Raw genomic sequence first — 20,492 nt, 5'->3', positions numbered from 1 at the left:
AACAAACAACCGTGTTACAGAACTTTCAATCTCAATACTTGGCGTTTAAAGCACATTGGTCTGGGCAAACGGGCTAATAGGATAAAGTTATAAAAGTAATTAAAATAATTGCCTTTACTTTATCTCAATGCCAAAATAATACGCGAAAAAGCACTAGTTGCGGTGACTGAACCAAATAATCTCAAATCAAATAAGGAATTGGTTGTGATCAGTAAAAAAAAAAAGCAAACCGAAATTCCAGAGGTTAGCCAGAAATGCAGAGAAACAACAAAGTCAAGAGGAAAGGAAAACCCAACTAAGGAGGGCTGGTTTGGCGGAAAAAGGGGGAGAAAATCGAAGAAGAAATGGAAAACCTTTTGGAAAAGAGTAGAGAATCAACAAAGCCAATTTAATCGATGCCGATAATCTAACCACAGCGGCATTGGTGAAAGGCATTATCGTTCCCAGACGCCCTCGTTTCTCTTAGCCGGCGGGGCCTTCGCACTAGAAACCGAAGGGCTCTGGAGACATGGCATTTTACAGTCCCAGATTCTGGGACTTCCGGGGTTTATATGAATCGTCAATAGTACTAAATTTAACATGGCGGCGCTCAGAAGCATTACATTTAAAGAGTCTCCATGTGAAGCTTTAAAGGGGCCTCAACTTAGAGAATGTGTGCCTTTGCGTCGAAAAGAAAGAAGCAATAAGTAATATCGTAGTTTTAAACAAAGACACTACCAAGCTAACCATTGAAAAAATGTTAATGTCCTCTGACTCCAGAGCCCTTCGTTTTCTCGTGCGAAGGCCCTGCCGGGTAAGAGAAACCATGGTGGAAACAAGAATGTAGCAACGCTGGTGAACGGCTAACTGCCTCGACACTGCTCACCCCATTCTTGTACCAAGAGCCCGCTTTTCTTTTGGTCAGCACCAAAAAGACGAACTCAGCGCAGCCGCGGTGATGGTATAATGTTGTAACCATTGACCACTGTTATCAGTTGTTTCTAATTTCTGAGAATCCGCAGGAGAGCCGAAAGTCTGTTATTCCCGGACTTCCGGCTTTGGCTGAGGCCAGAGTCCTTGTTCTTGGCGCTGAGCAAAAGAAAAGCGGGCTCTTGGGACGAGGCGCAAATTGGGGATACGCGCGCAACAGTGGAGAAGAAACCTCAAAAGATCTTTCATGATAATCTCACCCGATAGCTCAGGTTGGACCTGTTTGAGGCTGAAACTTTGAGGAAAGAGATCCAAAGCTCCTTCAAATCCTTCTTCTCCAGTCTGAGCTTTGTCAAATATCAACTCGGGATCTGAAAACAATATTAACAGACGCACTGTAACTAAAAGAAACTAACATTCACCAATATTTTTTCAATACCATTATCCCTGAAGAGCGATATCTCAGAAAGATCCTATGTGCAGTGAAAATATTTCAACGCTGTAATTTGAATTTCATAAGCATGCAGGTTCTCAGCCACTGTAGCAATTCGTAAATGTTCGTTATACTTTGAATCCGCTTGGTTCGCTTCTAAATCTCAAACAGTCGTCCGTTCTTAAAATTTAAAATACTCGGAAAATTAACGGTCACGGTTCACAAAACGCGCTCTGTTTGATCGTTACCCATCTTTTTAAAAATATATTTTTGTTTGCACACGGGCTTCCTTGTAATGCAATTTTAAATTTAATCCTCACTTTTGTTCTTCAAGCCTAGTTTAGAGTTTAATTCAGCTAAAATCTTGTTTTAATGTCTACCTACCTACCTACCTACCTACTTACCCTCCTACCTACCTACCTACCTACCTACCTACCTCCCTACCAACCTACCTCCCTACCAACCTAACTACCTACCCACCTACCCACCAACCAACCAACCTACCTACCGACCTACTTATCGACCTACCTGCCAACCTAACCTCCTACCTACCTACCTACCTACCCACCAACCAACCTACCTACCTACCGACCTACCAACCTACCTACCTACAAGCGTAACTTCCGTCTACATCTTCATCTAACCTACCCTGCGAGCAGTTGGTTTCTCCTATTCTTCCCGAGAGAGAAACCACTGCGAGCAACCATTTGATTTTCCATCGAGCATTTGCGAAGTACGTCACACCCCACGTGATGTATTTGACATCACTTCGTCTTATTTCGAGTGAAATCACAGCAGGCTTACATTTAATTTATTCGTCCTTAGCGCTGGACGGCGGCTCACTCAAAGAAACTAACGGTTGCTCGCAGTGGTTTCTCTCTCGGGAAGCGTTGGAGAAACTAACTACTCGCAGGGTACATCTAACCTGAACGAGCTAATACAGTTTGCACTTACGGTTTGCAAGTTTCTTGAGCTGTGTGATAAAAGCCAGAGATGATGCAGAGATTCCTGACCCCGTCTTGGATTTGTTGAGCTCCATCCTGAACGCCTTGGACTGGATAAGAAGTTTGTAGAGTTCTTTTTGAAGAGGCGTCAGGCGACAACAAACAACTTGTTCCACTGAAATATCACGAAAAACAACAAACAAGCTAATTCTAGTGCAATCGTTAAAATAGTACCGGCCTTTAGATTCAGGAAGAAGTACTGCTTCAGGAGAAGGGGGACAACCACGACGACAATCTCGTTCCCAGAGTCATCGTTCCCTTGACCAGCGGTCGGGAAAGAGAGACTCTGGTCAAATCCGAAAAAGGCCATATCTGATTGGCTGTTGCAAAACGGTTTCATTTCCAGCCACTTTACCGGATGCTAGTTTTTTTTTTTTGCGGGAAAATTAACGACTTCCCGAAACCAGTCGGAAGGACACCGATTGTATCCTTCGAATTGTACACAACATTGTTTAACTTCCTTTAAGGAGAATTAAGATTTCCCTAACCTCTCGAGAGCGTAGTCAAATGCGTTGTGGAAGAGCTCTACTTTAAAGGAAGAAGCTATATTTCCAAGAGTTTGACTTTTCACGCAAAGTCGGAAGACCCTTCACGCACGCGCGGCTATTCAACCAGAAACAGACTTTTCTCGTTCCGGTTTTGGGTTATTCCAGAGCCTCCCGCGTCTGTTCCGCTGGACAAGGGTAACGGAGGCTCTAGAAACGAGATTGCTGGGACGACAACAATTGACCATATTCGTATTCTCAGTATTGGACTGTAACTAGCTTGCAATGGAGGCTAATGCGGGGGAATATATTAACAAGTATTTGCATTTGAAAATATTCCCCTGCATTAGCCTCCATTGCAAGCCAGCTCCAGTCCAATACTTTCGAATACGAATATGGTCTATTCGGAGTTTCACGTTTTCCCGCGCTTTGCAACGTTTGCGTGGATTGGCGTCGACGTCTGATTGGTTTGTTGGATTGCCTGAGTCTGTTGCCATTTGCCTTTGCAAATTCTCTTTCAATACAGATATTACGAAGGCTGTCTAAACTATAAGGCGAAATAGTAGATGAATTATTTACTAAATGGAATGCATAAATTATACGCACCTTTTACAGGCAAATATTTTGACAATATAGACGCTAAAAGGGGAAAAAAAGGAAACTTAACGTGAGAAATAAGCGTTGCAACAACGTTAATGATATACTGTTCATAATAGCGAAAGGCTGTACATCAAGATTTATCATCTCTTAGCTAAGTATAAAAAGTACAAGGAAGTCAATTTCATAAGATTTTAGACAGTAACTCACATGTTCTCCTAATAATGCACTTGTTTACTAACGATGCAAGCTAAAAAACAAGAAGAGAAAAAGATGAAAAAGGCGTTTTCCCGCTGAATTTGACGCACTCGTCTTCAGGACCTCTAACATACCAGTTTTGTTTTGACGACATTTCGACTTCGATAATCAGTTACCTAAATGTACTTCTGAACAAGCGCATAGCAAACTACTGCTACTTTTTATCTGCGCTTAACTTGAACTTCCAACCGGATATACCGTAACTGAATAAACGGCGCATTAAGTCACAAAAAAGATACATTTTCCAATTGTAGTGTAAAATGTGAATAATTATACCTTAATGGGATTTGATCGTTTAGGTGAGTGAAGTCCTACTGAGAAGGACGATTACGTTGGTGACTAATTAATTAACTCTTTGACAACATGAAAATGTTATCTTGACTTGGAAGATGACTTCGTTCAGGTTGTCTACACTTTAGTCGAAACAGACAACAATCCTAAGATGCCTTCTGTTTGTTCTGTTTGCACACGAAAAATTTACCTTGCCCTTCCCAAAAGATTCCCCGAGATTCGAAGTGCCGTGTCAGATTTTTGTGCTAGCGTAGAGCGGACTAAAGAGCTACGTAGTTTATAAGATTATGCTGCCGATACATACCGCTTTCTTAAGTAGTAACGATACAAGGAAAAGCTGTTTCTCTTGCCAATGTATTTATAACTTTTTAGGCTAAAACTACAGCGGAATTAGTACAGTAGAAAAGTTTATTTTCCGTTAAGTCACTTCCAGTTATTTCTATCGCCATGTGCTTGCAGAATCCTTTCTGTGTGATATGTTCTTTTAATTTGTCCTAATTCCGCGCTCTTGGTAAATGCCGTGAACTTCCCGGAAACAACAAAGTCATTCATTCTCTAGTCTTCGTTGAAAGGAAAACTTGATAAGCGCCCCCCTCGATGAAGCGCCCTTCTTCCAATAAGGGCCCCCCTTTTTAGCCGAAATTTTAAATAAGTGCCCGGGCGCTTATTCGAGGAAATACGGTATACGCTTTTTGAAGGTGTCTTTACTACGTAAGCTTGAGCGACCCACGCGAAGAAAACTAGTCTAGGAGAATGGCTGGTGCTTAACGAGATATAACTGTAATTCACCTCGGCCAGCTTCTCAGCTCCTCTCTTGTGATCAGCATCAGATGCGTCGGCATCTCTCCCTCGTAAAATTGGATTCTCAAACTTCTTCTTAAACTCTGATACTGTACCTGTAATTGTTGACAGTATAAATAACCAGATATCTAGTTGAGTGTAACTTCTCTTTGGTGCTATTTCTATTCCCAAGTAATCCACCTGAGGCCCGTTTCTCGAACGTCCCGTAAACTTTTCGGGCCCGAAAAGCAATTTGAAAAACTACGATCCACTTATCCTGAAAAACTGATCTGTTAACAAGCTTTCGTTATCAGAGAAAACATTTCATGACTTGAAACGTTTCCCTTTTCAAGATACAAGGCGTTTTATGTCACCTGAAACACGCCCGAAAAGGTCCGGGACTTTCGAGAAAAGGGCCCCTGGGGACCGTTTCTCGAACGTCCCGAAACTTTACGGGTCATTTTCGGGTGTCACAGTTCCCTTTGTATCTAAAGAACGGAGAGGATTTAAGTCGTCAAACTTCACAGTAATTTTTTCTTTTTGTTATCTTGAAAACACGTTAAAAAAATCAGCTTTCCAAAACAAGCGGTTGGCAGTTTCACACCTGGCTTTTCGGACCCGAAAAGTTATCGGGACGTTCGAGAAACGGGCCACAGGCCCGGGTTGCTGGAAATATGGTTAGCGCTAACCAGCGTTAAATCACCATGGAAACCTATAGATTTTGATACCTCTTAACCAACGGTTAGCGCTGACCAGGCTTCTAGCAACCGGCCCCTGAGCGTTAGCCTTTGTTATTGTAAAAACCAAGAATACACAAAGACAGAGAAAAACTCTAACCAGGGTCCCGGGGAGTCTTTCTCTGTCCTTCTGAGCGCCTATTTCCATTTCTAGGGCCTACGCTCAGCACCACATTGTAATGAGATGCTCCTCGATTTTCGTGTTTTAGTAAAGTCAGTCGGTGCTTAAGTAAATTTAATCGCCGGATAGATTGCCGACTCGGGGTCCGTGTCTCAAAAGACCCGCAAGTTTACAGGTCTTTTTCGGGTATCACAGTTCCTTCGGCATCTTGAAAACGGATAGGTTTTCAGTCCGCATCAAACTCTACGATCATTTTGTTTTTTGTAACCCTGAAACATGTTATCAAATCAAGCGGATCACACTTTCGTAAATGGCTTTCGGTCCCGAAAATGAGACACAAGGCCCTGCCCGTGTCAACTTTTTGTTCATGAATAACTTTATATCTGTCTAGAAAGAGAACAAGACAGTGAGTGTGAACGCATATGGACGCTTCCTGGCATTGCTTTGTACCCCCGCCAAATACCTGTCAATGTATGACCCAAAACCACATATAGTAGACAAGATAAATTACTCTAAGGAAGCGGTGAAAGCACTCGACTCCCTCTCACCAATGAGGCTCGGGTTCGATTCCCAGACTCAACGTCACATGTGAGTTGAGTTTCTTCTTTCTCTACTCTGCTCCGAGAAGTTTTTCTCCGGTTTTATCTTCTCTTGGGGGTACAGTGATGGCGCAGTTGCCTCTCACCACGGGTTCGATTCGCATACTCGGCGTTACATGTGGGATGAACTGTTGGTTCTCTACTCTGCACCGAGAGGTTTTTCTCCGGTTTTATCTTCTCTTGGGGTGCAGGGATGGAGCAGCTGTGAGAGCACTCGCCTCCCACCAATATGGACTGGGTTCGATTCCCAGACTCGTCGTCATATGTGGGTTGAGTTTGTTGGTTCTCTACTCTGCACCGAGAGGTTTTTCTCCGGTTTTATCTTCTCTTGGGGTGCAGGGATGGCGCAGTGGTGAGAGCACTCGCCTCCCACCAATGTGGCCTGGGTTCGATTCCCAGACTCGGCGTCATATGTGGGTTGAGTTTGTTGGTTCTCTACTCTGCACCGAGAGGTTTTTCTCCGGTTTTATCTTCTCTTGGGGTGCAGGGATGGAGCAGCTGTGAGAGCAGTCGCCTCCCACCAATGTGGCCTGGGTTCGATTCCCAGACTCAGCGTCACATGTGGGTTGAGTTTGTTGGTTCTCTAATCCGCCCCCGAGGCGGTTTTTTCTCCGGGGTACTCCGGTTTTCCCCTCTCCTCAAAAAACAACATTCGATTTGATCTTAGTTCACTTGATTTGATTTCTGTAAAGTGTCCCTAATTGACCATATTCGTATTCTCAGTATTGGACTGGGAACTACAATTTTAGCTTGCAATGGAGGCATATGCGGGCGAATATATTAAAAAGCATTTGCATTTGAAAGGATTCCCCCGCATTAGCCTCCATTGCTAGCCTACGAGAAGCCGTAACCTCCTCCCCCTGAAAGAAAAACGGGGGAGGGGGGTGGGGGAGATACGGCTACACGTAGGGTACTGCATTGCAAGCTAGTTCCAGTCCAATACTGAGAATACGAATAATGGTCAATTCGTGTCTCACCGCTAAATACAGTTGCCACTTTAATTAAGTTCATTAAAGTTCATTAACAGTATCTCACCTAAAATTCCGCTATTTACAAAATGAACCAGGCTAAAATATTCCAACAAGTCATTCTGAATAGGTGTGCCTAACAGTAAAAAAAGATCATATGAAAATCCCCTTTGGGCTTAACTCGTGCTTGACTGAAGGGCGTGAAAGGGTTGAGTGGCAAAGAGAAACAAAAAGACGCCGTTGGAGACCCCGAGGGAGGAAGACAGTTTGACGTCACAGTTTTCGGGACGTCCTCCCCAAAAAAGTTGACAAGTTCAACAAAAAATGGTAAATAAAACTAAAAATGAGTGAACTCAAGAAATATTTTTTTCCATACACAATCACTATTAAGCCTTTTTTTTTTACTGAAAAGCTAAAAAAATTGCTTTGAAAGCGTGTTCAACACTAAAGAACAAGAGGCAATGGGTAGCCTATACTTTGTTCGAAGGAATTTTAGCCGATTGCCTTTAAAATTCAAAGTATTTCAGTGATTTTTTATGTTAGGATATCTTGTTCAATTCCGTAGTCCGATGTCCACATTCCGTGACCCAACCCTATGGTTAAGTGCAATCGTAGAATAGTTGTTCATATTTAAAACTTTTGTTAACGACGTTGACTCCAATCAGAACCAGTAAACAAAAGCTTTACAACTTTCCCCGATGGTATCTAAAAGTACTTTTTCTTAACGATACCGGGAGAAATTAGCCCGGTAAGATGTGTTACCGAGACATACGATGACCGGGTATTGCATTGCGTGCAACGAAAACACAAAAACTCGTTTCCGGTCACGCACACAATTCGTTAACGCATATTTCCCCGTCAATCTGTCGCGTAGTGCGTCCGTGAAGTAGTGCTCATCGCGATTGCCTTTGAATGAGGGGATGCCGAGTTCGAATCCTACTTGGGCTGCCTTCTACGAGACAAAGAAACCTTAGGCATGCGCAGCCAACGCGCGACCCCCCCCCCACCCCCCCTCCGAAAGAAAAACTATTTGAGTCCAAAAACGGAGTCGAATCCCATACTTCTCTTTGAACAAAGTGACAAAAAAGACAAACAAAAACACGACAAGAGGCCTACCGCAGTCGAAGGCAACGCGAAAACTCCCTTTCATGATAGCTTCTAATGTGTTTACGGCAGGGGTGGGCACCACTCCTACCCCGTTGCATGCACAACATGTCCCCAGTAATACTGGTACCGACCTCAAATGGACGGAAACTTGAGTGAACTCTTGTGCGCAAGTCCGAAACGCTGGGATGCGGTCCGTGAGCGATATCAGGGAGTTTAAGATCTAGGAGGCGACGGCAACGAAAACGTCACAAATTTTGCATATTTAATGAGCAAAAACAATAGCTTTGCACGCTCTGCACGTGCATTTTTCATTTTTGTACATTTCTTTCACGTTTTCGGTAAATCTACGACGTGAAATGACCAATTCTCAACTTTTACGGAGAACGTGAACAAAAGGCAGCGAATTTGAATTTTCTGTCGTAGATTCAATACCGCACCTCCTAATTCAGTTCCTGGGGAGTGACACTAGTTTTTAGAAGTTAGACAAGCCGACATAACGACGAAAAAGATTAATAAACCTGAACTTGCAATTTTAAACGACGTTTTCGTTACCGTCGCGTCGCAGATCTTAAAGTCCCTATTTACTACGCTACGCGAATAAGTCAGGACTAAGTCAGGGAAAAACATAACACATAACTGCCGTTTCTTTGTATCGCAATATTAACATGGTGGCGCTATGACAGTGTGACGAAAGGCTGAAAGAACCAAGCAAACAGCAAAACTAATAAGAGCAAGCTGTGACATTCACCTGACAAAAGCACTCTTTTCGTCGTCTTCAGTTTATCCAGGGCCAGATATGTCTGGCTTTCAAGATTTTTTAACCTATGACCCTGTGGAAGTAGAGGGAACTGTTCTCGCAGACTATAAGCATTGAAATAATGTATCTACATGTACCAGGAGCCCATTACCCGGAGCCTCCATCTTCCATATTAACCCTCTGAGTCAACCCTGTCCCGTATCTTTCTATTTTTAGAAGCACCTCGCAGGGGAGCTTTACTGGGTGTTTTCACAATAGCTGATCATAAGAGACCTATGGTCAGCCATTTATTACGTCACATACGTATGTGACGTATGTGAACAACTTCACGTATGTTCTCAGTCACATACGTCACATACGTCAAAATGTAGTAGTTCTAAAAATAGAAAGATACGGGACAGGGTTGACTCAAGGGTACAATACAGATGGAAGCTCCGGGTTATGGACTCCTGACATGTACATATATACAGGTGTAAGTAGAGATTCAAGGTACCCTAATCTCTAGTTTTTATTTATTTAACAAAAGCCAGATATCTCACAGAAAGGATGGCTGAAGAATATTCAAGATTAGTGTTCACAAGGCAAAATATTTGTCTCAGTTTCTTTTTTCGGATTACTTTCACGTATCCATACAGAAGCTCTCAAAAACAATAGGGGGCTTTGGGGACTGGCCAAACGGGAAATGTTTGGCGACCAAATTAGCTGATGTTGAAGTGAGTGGCCAAACGGTTAAAATATGTTTGATGTAACTCAGATCAAACTCCACAAGCAAAGAACTATGGGTCACAAATACGTAAACAACACGCGAACTCAAGCGGCTCTGCAAGCGTTGTACGCATGCGCGCGCCCAGCATGTTTGATACGGCTGTCCAACGAACAAAACTTCGCCCAACAAACACGAGAAAAAAAAAAGAAATGTTTTAAGAGCTGGATTGAATGTTTGATGGCCTTCAAATTTTATCAAACACGACCAAACACGATAAAACAGCATCAAACAAGGTGGTCAAACGGTAAAATTTTTTGGTCACCAATGTTTGATGTTATTTGGTCGCGACACATTTCCCGTTTGGCCAGCCCCTTACAAGCACACGACGTTTTTGAGCCATGGACGGCAACTGGAAGGGAGCCGTATTCCTATTTAACTTGTGATGACACTGCGTTCATATGGATAATTAATCTTTTCACCATAAGAGACGATTAGTTTTTAAATCTGGGAGAGACCACTTTCCTGCCACGCGAAATGTTCACTTCCGGTTTCCGTCCGTGGCTCCAAAACGTCGCGTGCTTAACCTCTTTATAACAAGCATTGGAAACCTGGGAACTAGAAGTGACTGCGTGCCTTTTAATGTCACAGTCTACGCAGCCACGTTGTTCACGTATCTACCAGTACACCAAAGTAATGAACTGTTTCAAGAATTCTCTTGAGCTTAAAGACCCATTTCAACAGTTTCAACACTGTCGTCAACCAAACGTTGGGAGCATTTGAACAGGTCGTTCAACATCGTTCAAAGTGTGAAAAATGTTGAAAGCTTGTTGAATCAGATTTAAACTGACTTAGACTTTCATTCAACATTTCTTCGCTATAGAAAATGTTGGAGAGAGTCGAGGCCGTTTAAACAGTTTGTTAAATATTTTGTATCAAATCTGGACGGGAGAGTCCGCTTCTTTGTTCCTAGTTCCCTGCAATCAAAGTGTTGGCTCTTGAACGGCCTCCAACAACTTTGTTCTGCCCAACACTCGTTCAACTTTGATGAAAGCATGCTGAAGCAAAAGTTGAAACCGTTTAAATGGGCCTTAACGAGTTTTTGGACGTGTGTACAATAATTATACAACAAAAAACCTCCAAACGTTACTAAACCATAATGCATTATAGGGGTGCATGGGGTGGGGCCCATATGGAGGTGTCACTGACAGGAAACGTAACCGAATTATTTCAATTTTAAAAATAAATTTTCATAAATTGACTCTCACCTCATCACAGATGACCAATCCCACGGGTCCTGCATGCAACACAGAGGCATGGAGACGAAATGTTTCATATGAGATGATTAACACTGGATACATGGTACGCTTTCCTTGCTGAGACATGAACATTTCTAAAACAATCAAATTACACCAAGGTGACATGTATTTAATTCTCTAATGCAAGGTTTTCGATAGCTTTTCAAAGGACCGCATTTGATAATAAAAGTACCGGTCATGGTTATTTTCCGATCAATGAAGGGGTAGTTTCTAAAGAAACTGTGGTGCTGCGTCGGTGGGGAAGTAGTATACAAAAATTTGGTTTTATCAACGGAGTTGATAATGTAAATTGGCCACCGTACAGAGATTCTAAAAGCTGACGTTTCGAGCGTTAGCCCTTCGTCAGAGCGAATCCATTTCCATTTCCGTTGTAAGGCCGACTGCAAGTGCATTGGGGTAAAACTTCAAGGAGGTGTGAAACTCTCAGAAACGGTGTTTACATTCTTGAGATTGGACAAACTTATCGTGTGAATGAAATGTGATCAGATCGTTATTCCGTTTAGTAAGCAAAATAAGGCCATAGTTTAAAGAGGAGAATGGTTATGAAACCCGACATATTTCTTTGTTGTGTGTTCTTTGTTCTCTTTTTTGGCCTTGACCGTGCACAAAACACAATAGTTGTTTACTGCGCACTGAGGAACTAACCCATAGAAACGTGTTGGTTACGTAATCCATGCATAGTGTATGCGCCCAACACAAAAGATTGTGCACGGTCGTGGACTTCCCAACCGAAATCTTGGCATCTTTGTTTGCTCCTTTGATGTTTGCCGAGCTTCCAAACCATTCACCTCTATTAACTATGATAAGGCGATGTGACTCCTTGTTAGTTTGAAGGGTCTACTGCGCGATTGTCTTGTGTTTCTTCAGCCCATCCTGATATACCCAAGTCCAAGAAGAAAAAGAAGCCAATGAATCTTAAAATTTATAGCGTCAAAGTACCAGAAGTGAAACGGTAAACAATGATACGAGACGTCCGGCCACCGGCCTCAAACGAAAACCCTTGTAATGAGATCAACTGTCTCCACACCAATGTAGCCCAGTTTCAAATTCTGTGTAACAACATAAAATTATGGTCATTTAAATGTTCGCTCACTACTCTAGCGAGAATCTCTTAAAAGCCAGGGACCTGGAAATACGCCTGAAAAGTTCCTTGGTAAAATCTCTGATGGTAAAACTAAGGCATAAACGAAGCCCTTCTGTTGAATCTGTAAAAGCTACGTGTTTGGAGCAATTTCAGAATACCCCCTAACTAAAGTCCTTAGTGCTCAGATACCAAGGTCCGCGGTCCACAGTCCCGTAGAGTGACTAAGTGTTTGGGGAAAGCGCTACCGCGGTCCGTAGTCCCGTAGTGGGTGACACGAGCTTTAATGCACAAAAGCTTGTATTTTTTGCTTCTTTTTCTTCCTTGAATTCCATTTAAAAACAACTGCATTTAAGAATACGTGGATCATAATTTAATGAATGGCTTTATGTATACAGGACTTCCCTAGAAACAGGCCTTTACACCGAGAGGTTTTCCACTCTCCTCGAAAACCAACCTTTGATTCCCGTTGATTTGATTTGTCAATCGCTTTTAGAAGAAGGAGAAGGAGAAGGAGAAGGAGAAGAAGAAGAAGAAGAAGAAGAAGAAGAAGAAGAAGACGATGACGAAAAAGAAAAAAGAATGAAATGAAAAAAGAAGAGGGAGGAGGAGGACAAAACTTTATTACACAAGACGCCTGGTGGCGTTTACGTGGGATACTGCTGTTTGTGTAAAATGTGAAGGTTGGTTGCAAATGTCACCGATCCCTGAAGCCGACTGAGAGTGACAAGGGACGTGGTAAAAGTGGTAACGAAGGTTAGTGACTGTGATGAGAATCAAACATTTCCTTTGCGACTTCAAAGCGTTTTCATGAATCAATCTTACACGTATTTGTACGTGCTCACCATGATTAAATAAAAGCAAATTTTAGTTACATTTATTTAAGGTGGGAACCGGAAATGAAGACAAGAGGTGTAATCGATCGATCGATTTCAAAGGAAGCTTAGGTTGCTACATGTAGCTCTTGCAGCAGAGGAAGATCACTTGAAGGATACTTTCTACTGCGAATTCAGTTTGCGAACGTAGTAATTCGAAGAAGGGAAGTCGTGTGTGCGTTGGAAAGTCCGTTTGAGCTTTTCGGGCAACAAGTCTACACTGGTGGACGCCGAGAGATCTCAAAACAGTACCAGTCTTGATCCTCTCAAACCTGCAACACGGGGTGTTCCCAATTGGTCACCCATCCACAATGGTAGTATCTCCAACTTATTGTAGCTTTGGAGGACTAATGCGAACTAGTGTTTTCCTGTTTATCATGTGGTTGTTAGCACCATACAATACACTTGTTATTCTCGGGGCCAGTATGATTAACAGTTATTCCATATCCAACAAGCGCGAATGGAATAATTGTTTCATTAAATTCCTTAAACTCCAAAAGTTTGGAAGTAAGAAATGCGAGCGAAAAAAGCGAGAAAATCCGAGAGAAATCGAAAAAACTTGATGAGAACTGATGCGATGTTATGTAAGACCTTGTGGTCAGATAGACGCAGGCTCATCACAAAAACATTTCTTATCTTTCGCGTACTTCAAAGCGTCCGAATTGATACAAACTTTCCACAAAAACGTTTCTTTTTTCGCTTTATTCCGAGAGAAATTTCGCTTTCAGGCGAAAAAAGTTTTAGCAACGCTTAGCGCAATCATTTAACATATAAGGTCAAACTAAGGTATATGAGCCGATAACCGAGATTGAGTGAACCAATCATAGCACGAGAAATGCATTAACCGAGGCTGAAATTTTAACAATAAAACTTATCTTAAGTCTTCAAACGACAGAGAATAGGTGCTTTACGCTTAATACTCCCAGCGGGCTTCTGAGGTGATATCAACTTACCCAGTTTCTTGTCAATTTCAGTTTTTGAGCCCGAGTCTATGGCCAATGCTGAGATTCTTCCAGAAAGCCACTTGTGAAGTTCATTGTACCAATTCTATCCAAATGAAGAAAAAACTAGCAATAACATTTAATTACTGTGGCATGCAGTAAGAGGCGTGCTTAAAAGTGAAAAAAAAAAATTTCCTTTTAATTAGCACTTCTGAAACAAGTACCGGTAATAGACCTGCATTGAATTAGATACCAAACAAGGTTGGTGAAATAGGGACAAAAGCTTTGAAGCCAATATCTTTGGTTTACCAACTGTCACTGTGAACATGAATGACTGCAGTAAAAATGATTTACTTGTATGTGTGGAATTTCTCTGTCATTGAAAGGAAAAACGAGAATGTCACCTAGTAATATTTTTAGCTATTTTTAAACAGATGTCTGAAGGTCTTTGTTAATGACGAAAAACGTCAATACAATTCTCAGCACCATGAGCTCCTTAAATAAATAAAGAGTTAGGTAGACACTTAAAAATAAGACACTCTTGGACTGGTTTACTTGATACAACACAACATGAGCACAAGCAATATACTGTCTGTAGTCTGTCATAACTTGCACTGGTGAGCTTTCACTGTCTTTGGTTCTAACAAAAATGACACCAATCCTAATTGGCTAAATTATGAAAACTCTTGTGAGTTTGCATATGTTGCCAGTGCTCATTCTTGTATTATACAAGTAAACAATGAAACTACAACTTTTCCTCCCTTGTTGTCTAGACAATAGACCGAATGCACAAATGGCGGCCGAAAAGATATTCAAGTTTTTGTTTATGTGCTAATTAGACTCACTAGCCTCGCTCTCAAGCAACAGTTCTTTTGTATTTTGTACATGCAAACGAGTGAGTCTAATTAGCACATAAACAAAAGAATATTTTTTTGGCCGGCATTTATGCATTCGGTTTACGGAGGAAAATAGAAACTGATAATCAATAACCTTGGTTGGTGGAAGTAGTGTACAGAAGTGCCCTTAAAATTCATGCCATGCCCCTGGCAATCTTGAAGCCAGAGGTCTTAATTAAAGTTATTCAGCATGATCTGTGCGGACATACCAGTACTTGTAAGATCTGAGGCTTTGACGACAAAAATAAGATCTCAGTCAACAGAATGATATTTTGCAGGATTGTCCGATGATTATTACGATTCCAATAGATAATGTTAGAAACCCATAAGAGTTGAAACGTGTAACGGTCCCTTGTGTGCTGCGAAACAAGCTTCCGAATATTCAATTTGCTAAGTACCATATTTGGAACAACAAGAGCGAGGGGTTTCCAAATATGGTACTTAAAACTGAGACATTCAACCAATCAGTTCGCACTGAATATTCGGAAGCTGTGAACGCGCGTTACACGTTTCAACCCTTATGGGTTTCTGATAATGTGTAATGGAGAAAGTGTGTAAAATACCTTGACGAGACTTGAGGGAGCCACTATAATCACCTTGTTTGCTATTGGCTGACCTATTTTTGAAATGAAAGAATTTTTTAAAAGAAACTTAAAATTTAACCCTTAAACTCCCAATAGTGCCACTTATAGATTTTACTCGTCAATGGGGAACCCCACGGGGCTGAAAGGGTTAACAACAGCTGGATTCACTCAAAAACGATGTCCCCATTAACCCTTTAACTCCCAATAGTGCCACTTATAGATTTTACTCTGTCTAATGCCAGACGATTTTACTCGTCAATGGGGAACCCCACGGGGCTGAAAAGGTTAAGGTGAAAAAAGAAGAATTTAGAGTGTTTTTGCTCGAATGTGACTTGATGCAGCAGCCATATTTGTATGCTAAAACAAGAACCAGAAGAATCATCACAAAAAATAGAGTTCAATTCCCTTTAAAAATAATAATTATTTCACTCCTCCAACATGACCACCATGACGTCAAGTGAAAACACCCTACAACATTTAACATTTTTTTGTAAGTTTCAGTTTGAGTTGACGTAGCTGTTGTTTTTTAACTATTTTATCTCATTGATACCAGCAAGTATTTAAAATTCTCTGGCGTCAAATAAAGAGTGAGGCTAAATCGCATGGGTGGGTGGGTTGTGGGTAGGTGGGTCGTGGGTCACAAGTGTTTGTTTGAAGATGAAAAAAAGATATATATTAGCTATCTCAGTGCTTGGTCCAAATTTGTCTTAGGTCTTAGGTCTTGTCTGTTTCGAGAATTTCCAGTCGTTGATAAAAAAAGGGTTAGGAATCCATGATCCACCCACCCATGCTGATTAGACACTCTCTCAAATAAAGGAAAATCTATAAGTGTCACTTTTGGGAGGGAAAGGGTTATTACAAGATTGTTATAACAGAAACATGAAGCTGGATCAGAGTAAACTAGCTAATCTTAACTCCCCAATGACAGGAAGTACATGCACAGTACTGTATCTTCTTTTTAAATGATCCAAAAATAGTCTAATTACCCTCTGGTCCTTGCCTCTGAAATCAAAGTAAGATTTAAAAAAGTTTAAACACCAATGCATCTTTACAAAACCATTAAGTACAAAATTAATAATAAATTACAATTAACAATTATTCGCCAAAGGCGAAGCGAATATCGGTGAATATTTACCCAGACGTAGTCGAGGTAAATATTCCCCAATATTCACTGAGCATGAGGCGAATAATTGTTTTAGTGTAATTTTCAGCGGTGAATATCAAGAAAGTGCAAAACAACATGCTAAAACACGATAAAAGGGCACGAAAAGTGCTTGATTAGCTTTAAGCAGCTGTCCCTCCATAATGTTATATTCACCAGGTAGTGCGGTGAATATGACACTTTAATTCTTATTCACCGCTGAAAATTATACAAAACAGCAAAACCCCAGCATACAGCAGTTGGCTAAATTTGCATTCCCTTCAATGTTGGCTCTAAAATTTATAAATGTAAATATTTTATAAACAAAGAACTACCATGATAATCTTCTGACTACAGCAGGTTCAATAATAAAATAATAATAATAATAATAATAATAATAATAATAATAATAATAATTAATATACTTCATAGGCTTGACAGCCGACAAAAAGGCTTTATTCTAGTAAAAACATAGTCACGTGATTTTGCCTTACCATGTACCTAATGCAATAAACAACGAATCACATGTGCCCTCCTCCCTCCTCTCAAAGTTTTCCAAATTGCCCTCCTCACTCTGCCATTGCGGCCCAATTTCATGAAAACTGTGAAAATGTGCATGACAATCATCCTCATAGCCCTTGGTCCCATGCAATTATGCAGTATAATACAATGAAAATTAGACTTACCACAAGAGTCCAGATCAATGCAATGCATTGCAATGTTTTGCCTAATCCCTAAACAGAAGAGATTTTTATGTTGAGATGAATAAAGACATTAACATTTCACATAATTATACAAGATCACTTCATGGCCCAGTTGGTTGAGAATCAGCCCTCTGTGCGGGAGGTCACAGGTTCGCCCTCTGGTCAGTCACCAACACTAAGAGTCATGTAAAATGACTGAGGAGATTATTAATAAGTGCTTCACTTCTGTAAACGAGTGTTGTCCTAAGTAGCCTAATTATGTACATATATGTAAGGGACATCAAGTGAGGCCAAACGCCACTGTGCAGTAATGATGGATGAAGAACCTTCACTTATCTACAGCATCAGGAACTGATCAGCGAAGGTTCTTCATCCATCATATACACACTAGCGTAAGGCCTCACTTGATGTCCTTTAATACATAATATAATTATGCTTCATTTTGTAATTCAAACATCTGCAAGTAGTTTGACTTTCATATCTTCTTGGACAACGACTACAAACTGTAGGCCCTAGTAGCTGTCTCATAATCCTTACAACAGTACTGTTAAAACTAAAAGAACCCTCAGTGCACCATTCACAAAGAATAGAGGATACAATTCCTAGTGTCGTTGTCTACTTCTGCCAGCATATGGTCAACCTGGTTGCAAATAGCTTATGAGAGAACGAGACCACAAAAACAGGCTGTATTTGCCAGGTGCTGGATGGAAACTGAAGGTGAACTGAAGTGAAGTGAACTTCACAACATATTAAAAAAATTAAAGTACATGTACCAACTGGTCGTATAATAAATTGATAAGTAATGATATATGGTGTGATTTTCTTCACTGTACCATTTCATCTGCCATGATGCATCCAAAGCTGTCTTTGATCCTTTCACCAGTCACACAGTCGTATAAAAACTTAACACCCTACAATTATATTATAGTAAAAATAATTATAATTATTACAATTATTATTCTTAGTATTAAGAATTTACAATAAGGATGTCAGTCATTTAACACTTATTTGGTATCATAGAATTACTTGCAACTGTATGTACAGTATAAACTGTATATGATTGACTTTCACTGATTTTGAAAGGAGAAAAATGCTGTACATGTATATTATACACACAATGTACCTCTCTCTGGTGAGGACGCAGAATCTTACTTAGCACTGGATCAACAACAACTGTTGAAAAGGAAAAATTTCGTCAAATTTTAATTTCAGCAAAACAAAATGTACTAACAATAATTATTGTTACCAGTATAAAAGCAAGTAGGATTAATATATCTGTAAGAAAAAAAATTTATATTATGATAATATTACATTCCCTTTACATAATTATATCTTCTAGGTAAAAACTTTTTTCAGTACATGTAATAGACATTTGAACATTTAGGTTTATTGAATGATAATTATTACTTTTTGCAAAATCATGGCCGATTTTTAATACTAAGCAAAAAGCAAAATACCAACGATATGTATTTCCACCCTTCCCCCACGAGCCATTTTTTGTTGTTTTCTTTACAAGGTTATTTGCTCAGTGAACTAAATACATACATTGTAGTGTGCTTTCCTAATATGACTTCAACATAAAATGGTCTGGAATAAGAATTAATCATTCTTAAATGGCACTTTCAGACAATGTTCACTTCACCTTACCATGAATTTCTTGGCTTTCCCTAAAGATTACACAAAAAAAGAAAGATGAAAAAAAATATATATGTATAAGCTTAACTTATTTGCATGTTACTTTAATATAATTTGTTGATTAAAGATAAATAATGGAAAGGATGGATGCATGTCAAGTGCAAACTTGTATTGACTTTTTATAGTGCAGGTCTTCGCTTGAATTGACCAATAAATGGTGCAGATGGTGGAAGAAAAAAAAAGAAAAATCTGGACAAGTACATGGGTGAAGACAAGTCATGCAGAGTATCACGTCTTTTACAATTTTATTATGAATCAAGTTTTACTGGTGGCATGCCATGTTCTTGCTTGGTACCCACATTTCACACTAGACTCCTAGCCTAATCCTTAGATGGTTCAGGTCACTTGTGTCATGCATTCTTTCGCTTAGATGGTGTGACATGAGTGACCTGGACCAACGGTCTGGGCATCAGTCGACATGTAACTATAGGCTCCTGGATCTGAAAAAATGGTCAAGTCTATTGGGTACTTTTTCACTTACAAATCAACAGTGAGCTTTTCATGAGCAGAGAGTTCAGGAGGAGAGTAAAGTACCAAAGCATCTTCTTCATAAGGGTCATGAAGAGCTCTGCGGAGTCCTTTCCTTTTGATCCCAAGACCCCTGGAATGAGTTGACCCTGATGACAACAAGGTGCAGTGCACATGTAGATAAGATTGAATGACATTTAGGTCAACTCAAAAACTACAGTATGTCCCCTTTAATTATTGTACCGTAATTTAACCCATGGACGCCTGAGAGTGAAACTTGATAAAATGATTTTACTCTGAGCCTGTCTAACGCCAGACAATTTCACTCGTCCATGGGGCGGTGTCCGAGGGCGTTTGAGGTGTGAATGGCTTAATGCAATGAATAAAAGTGCTGTGGGCTGAGGAAAAGTGAGTGCATGTCAACACGGAAATGCCTTAGCGATTAGCCTATCAGTGGGCTTGTTTTATCGGCAATAAGCACTTTAGTCTAGCCATATGATAATTAACAATTTGTTATTACACCAATTGCACATTGGATATGAGATGACAGATACATGTAGCTTAACAGGGCGTGTAGCACCAAGTTGGCTATGATCATCTCATATCCAACAAACGCAAGTGGAATAATACATTGTTTTGTTATAAGCGCCCACAAATTATGGAATGATAAATCTTCCCTACTTCATTTTCTGAAAACAAAAACACTGATGTGCACAGTTACTTAGTGCTTATTAACCGAGCGGGAGGTCTGTATGGGAGAATCTTGACCGAGGTCGCCAGTACAGACCGAACGCAGTGAGGTCTGCACCAGCGACCGAGGTCAAGATTCTCCCATACAGACCGACCTAGCTCGGTTAATAAGATGTTTATTATATGGCCAACAAGAACAATTTAATTCGTTTAATGTAACTGGTTTGTACTAACTGACATTTTGCTTGCGAACGGCGATGAGTGGCGATGAGCTGAAATTAATTCTGTCAAAGTTTGCTTTTCATCCTCTCTTTTGTCATCATGCTGTTTGGCACTTCCATAAATAAAT

At 40.5% G+C, this 20,492-nt stretch overlaps 1 protein-coding gene across 1 annotated transcript in view; it reads right to left on the bottom strand.

The window, feature by feature from the left end:
• Positions 1 to 20,492, bottom strand: part of LOC138024692 (DNA repair and recombination protein RAD54-like) — a 31,636-nt gene that overhangs the window by 7,593 nt on the left and 3,551 nt on the right. The window contains exons 5-20 of the mRNA XM_068871912.1: positions 19,467 to 19,602; positions 18,938 to 18,957; positions 18,414 to 18,463; positions 18,124 to 18,201; positions 17,273 to 17,320; positions 16,432 to 16,447; positions 15,425 to 15,477; positions 13,978 to 14,071; positions 11,018 to 11,142; positions 9,038 to 9,119; positions 7,250 to 7,318; positions 4,767 to 4,873; positions 3,639 to 3,678; positions 3,438 to 3,470; positions 2,297 to 2,461; positions 1,170 to 1,280 (exon numbers count right to left, since the gene is read on the bottom strand). Coding sequence (XP_068728013.1) covers positions 1,170 to 1,280; positions 2,297 to 2,461; positions 3,438 to 3,470; positions 3,639 to 3,678; positions 4,767 to 4,873; positions 7,250 to 7,318; positions 9,038 to 9,119; positions 11,018 to 11,142; positions 13,978 to 14,071; positions 15,425 to 15,477; positions 16,432 to 16,447; positions 17,273 to 17,320; positions 18,124 to 18,201; positions 18,414 to 18,463; positions 18,938 to 18,957; positions 19,467 to 19,602 — 1,227 coding nt within the window. The remainder of the gene's footprint in view (positions 1 to 1,169; positions 1,281 to 2,296; positions 2,462 to 3,437; positions 3,471 to 3,638; positions 3,679 to 4,766; positions 4,874 to 7,249; positions 7,319 to 9,037; positions 9,120 to 11,017; positions 11,143 to 13,977; positions 14,072 to 15,424; positions 15,478 to 16,431; positions 16,448 to 17,272; positions 17,321 to 18,123; positions 18,202 to 18,413; positions 18,464 to 18,937; positions 18,958 to 19,466; positions 19,603 to 20,492) is intronic.

Source organism: Montipora capricornis, chromosome 11, assembly GCF_036669925.1.
Source record: "Montipora capricornis isolate CH-2021 chromosome 11, ASM3666992v2, whole genome shotgun sequence".
NCBI classification, from domain to species: Eukaryota; Metazoa; Cnidaria; class Anthozoa; order Scleractinia; family Acroporidae; genus Montipora; species Montipora capricornis.
Note: the sequence above shows the minus strand (reverse complement) of the source record. Positions and strands in the feature narration are given on the sequence as shown.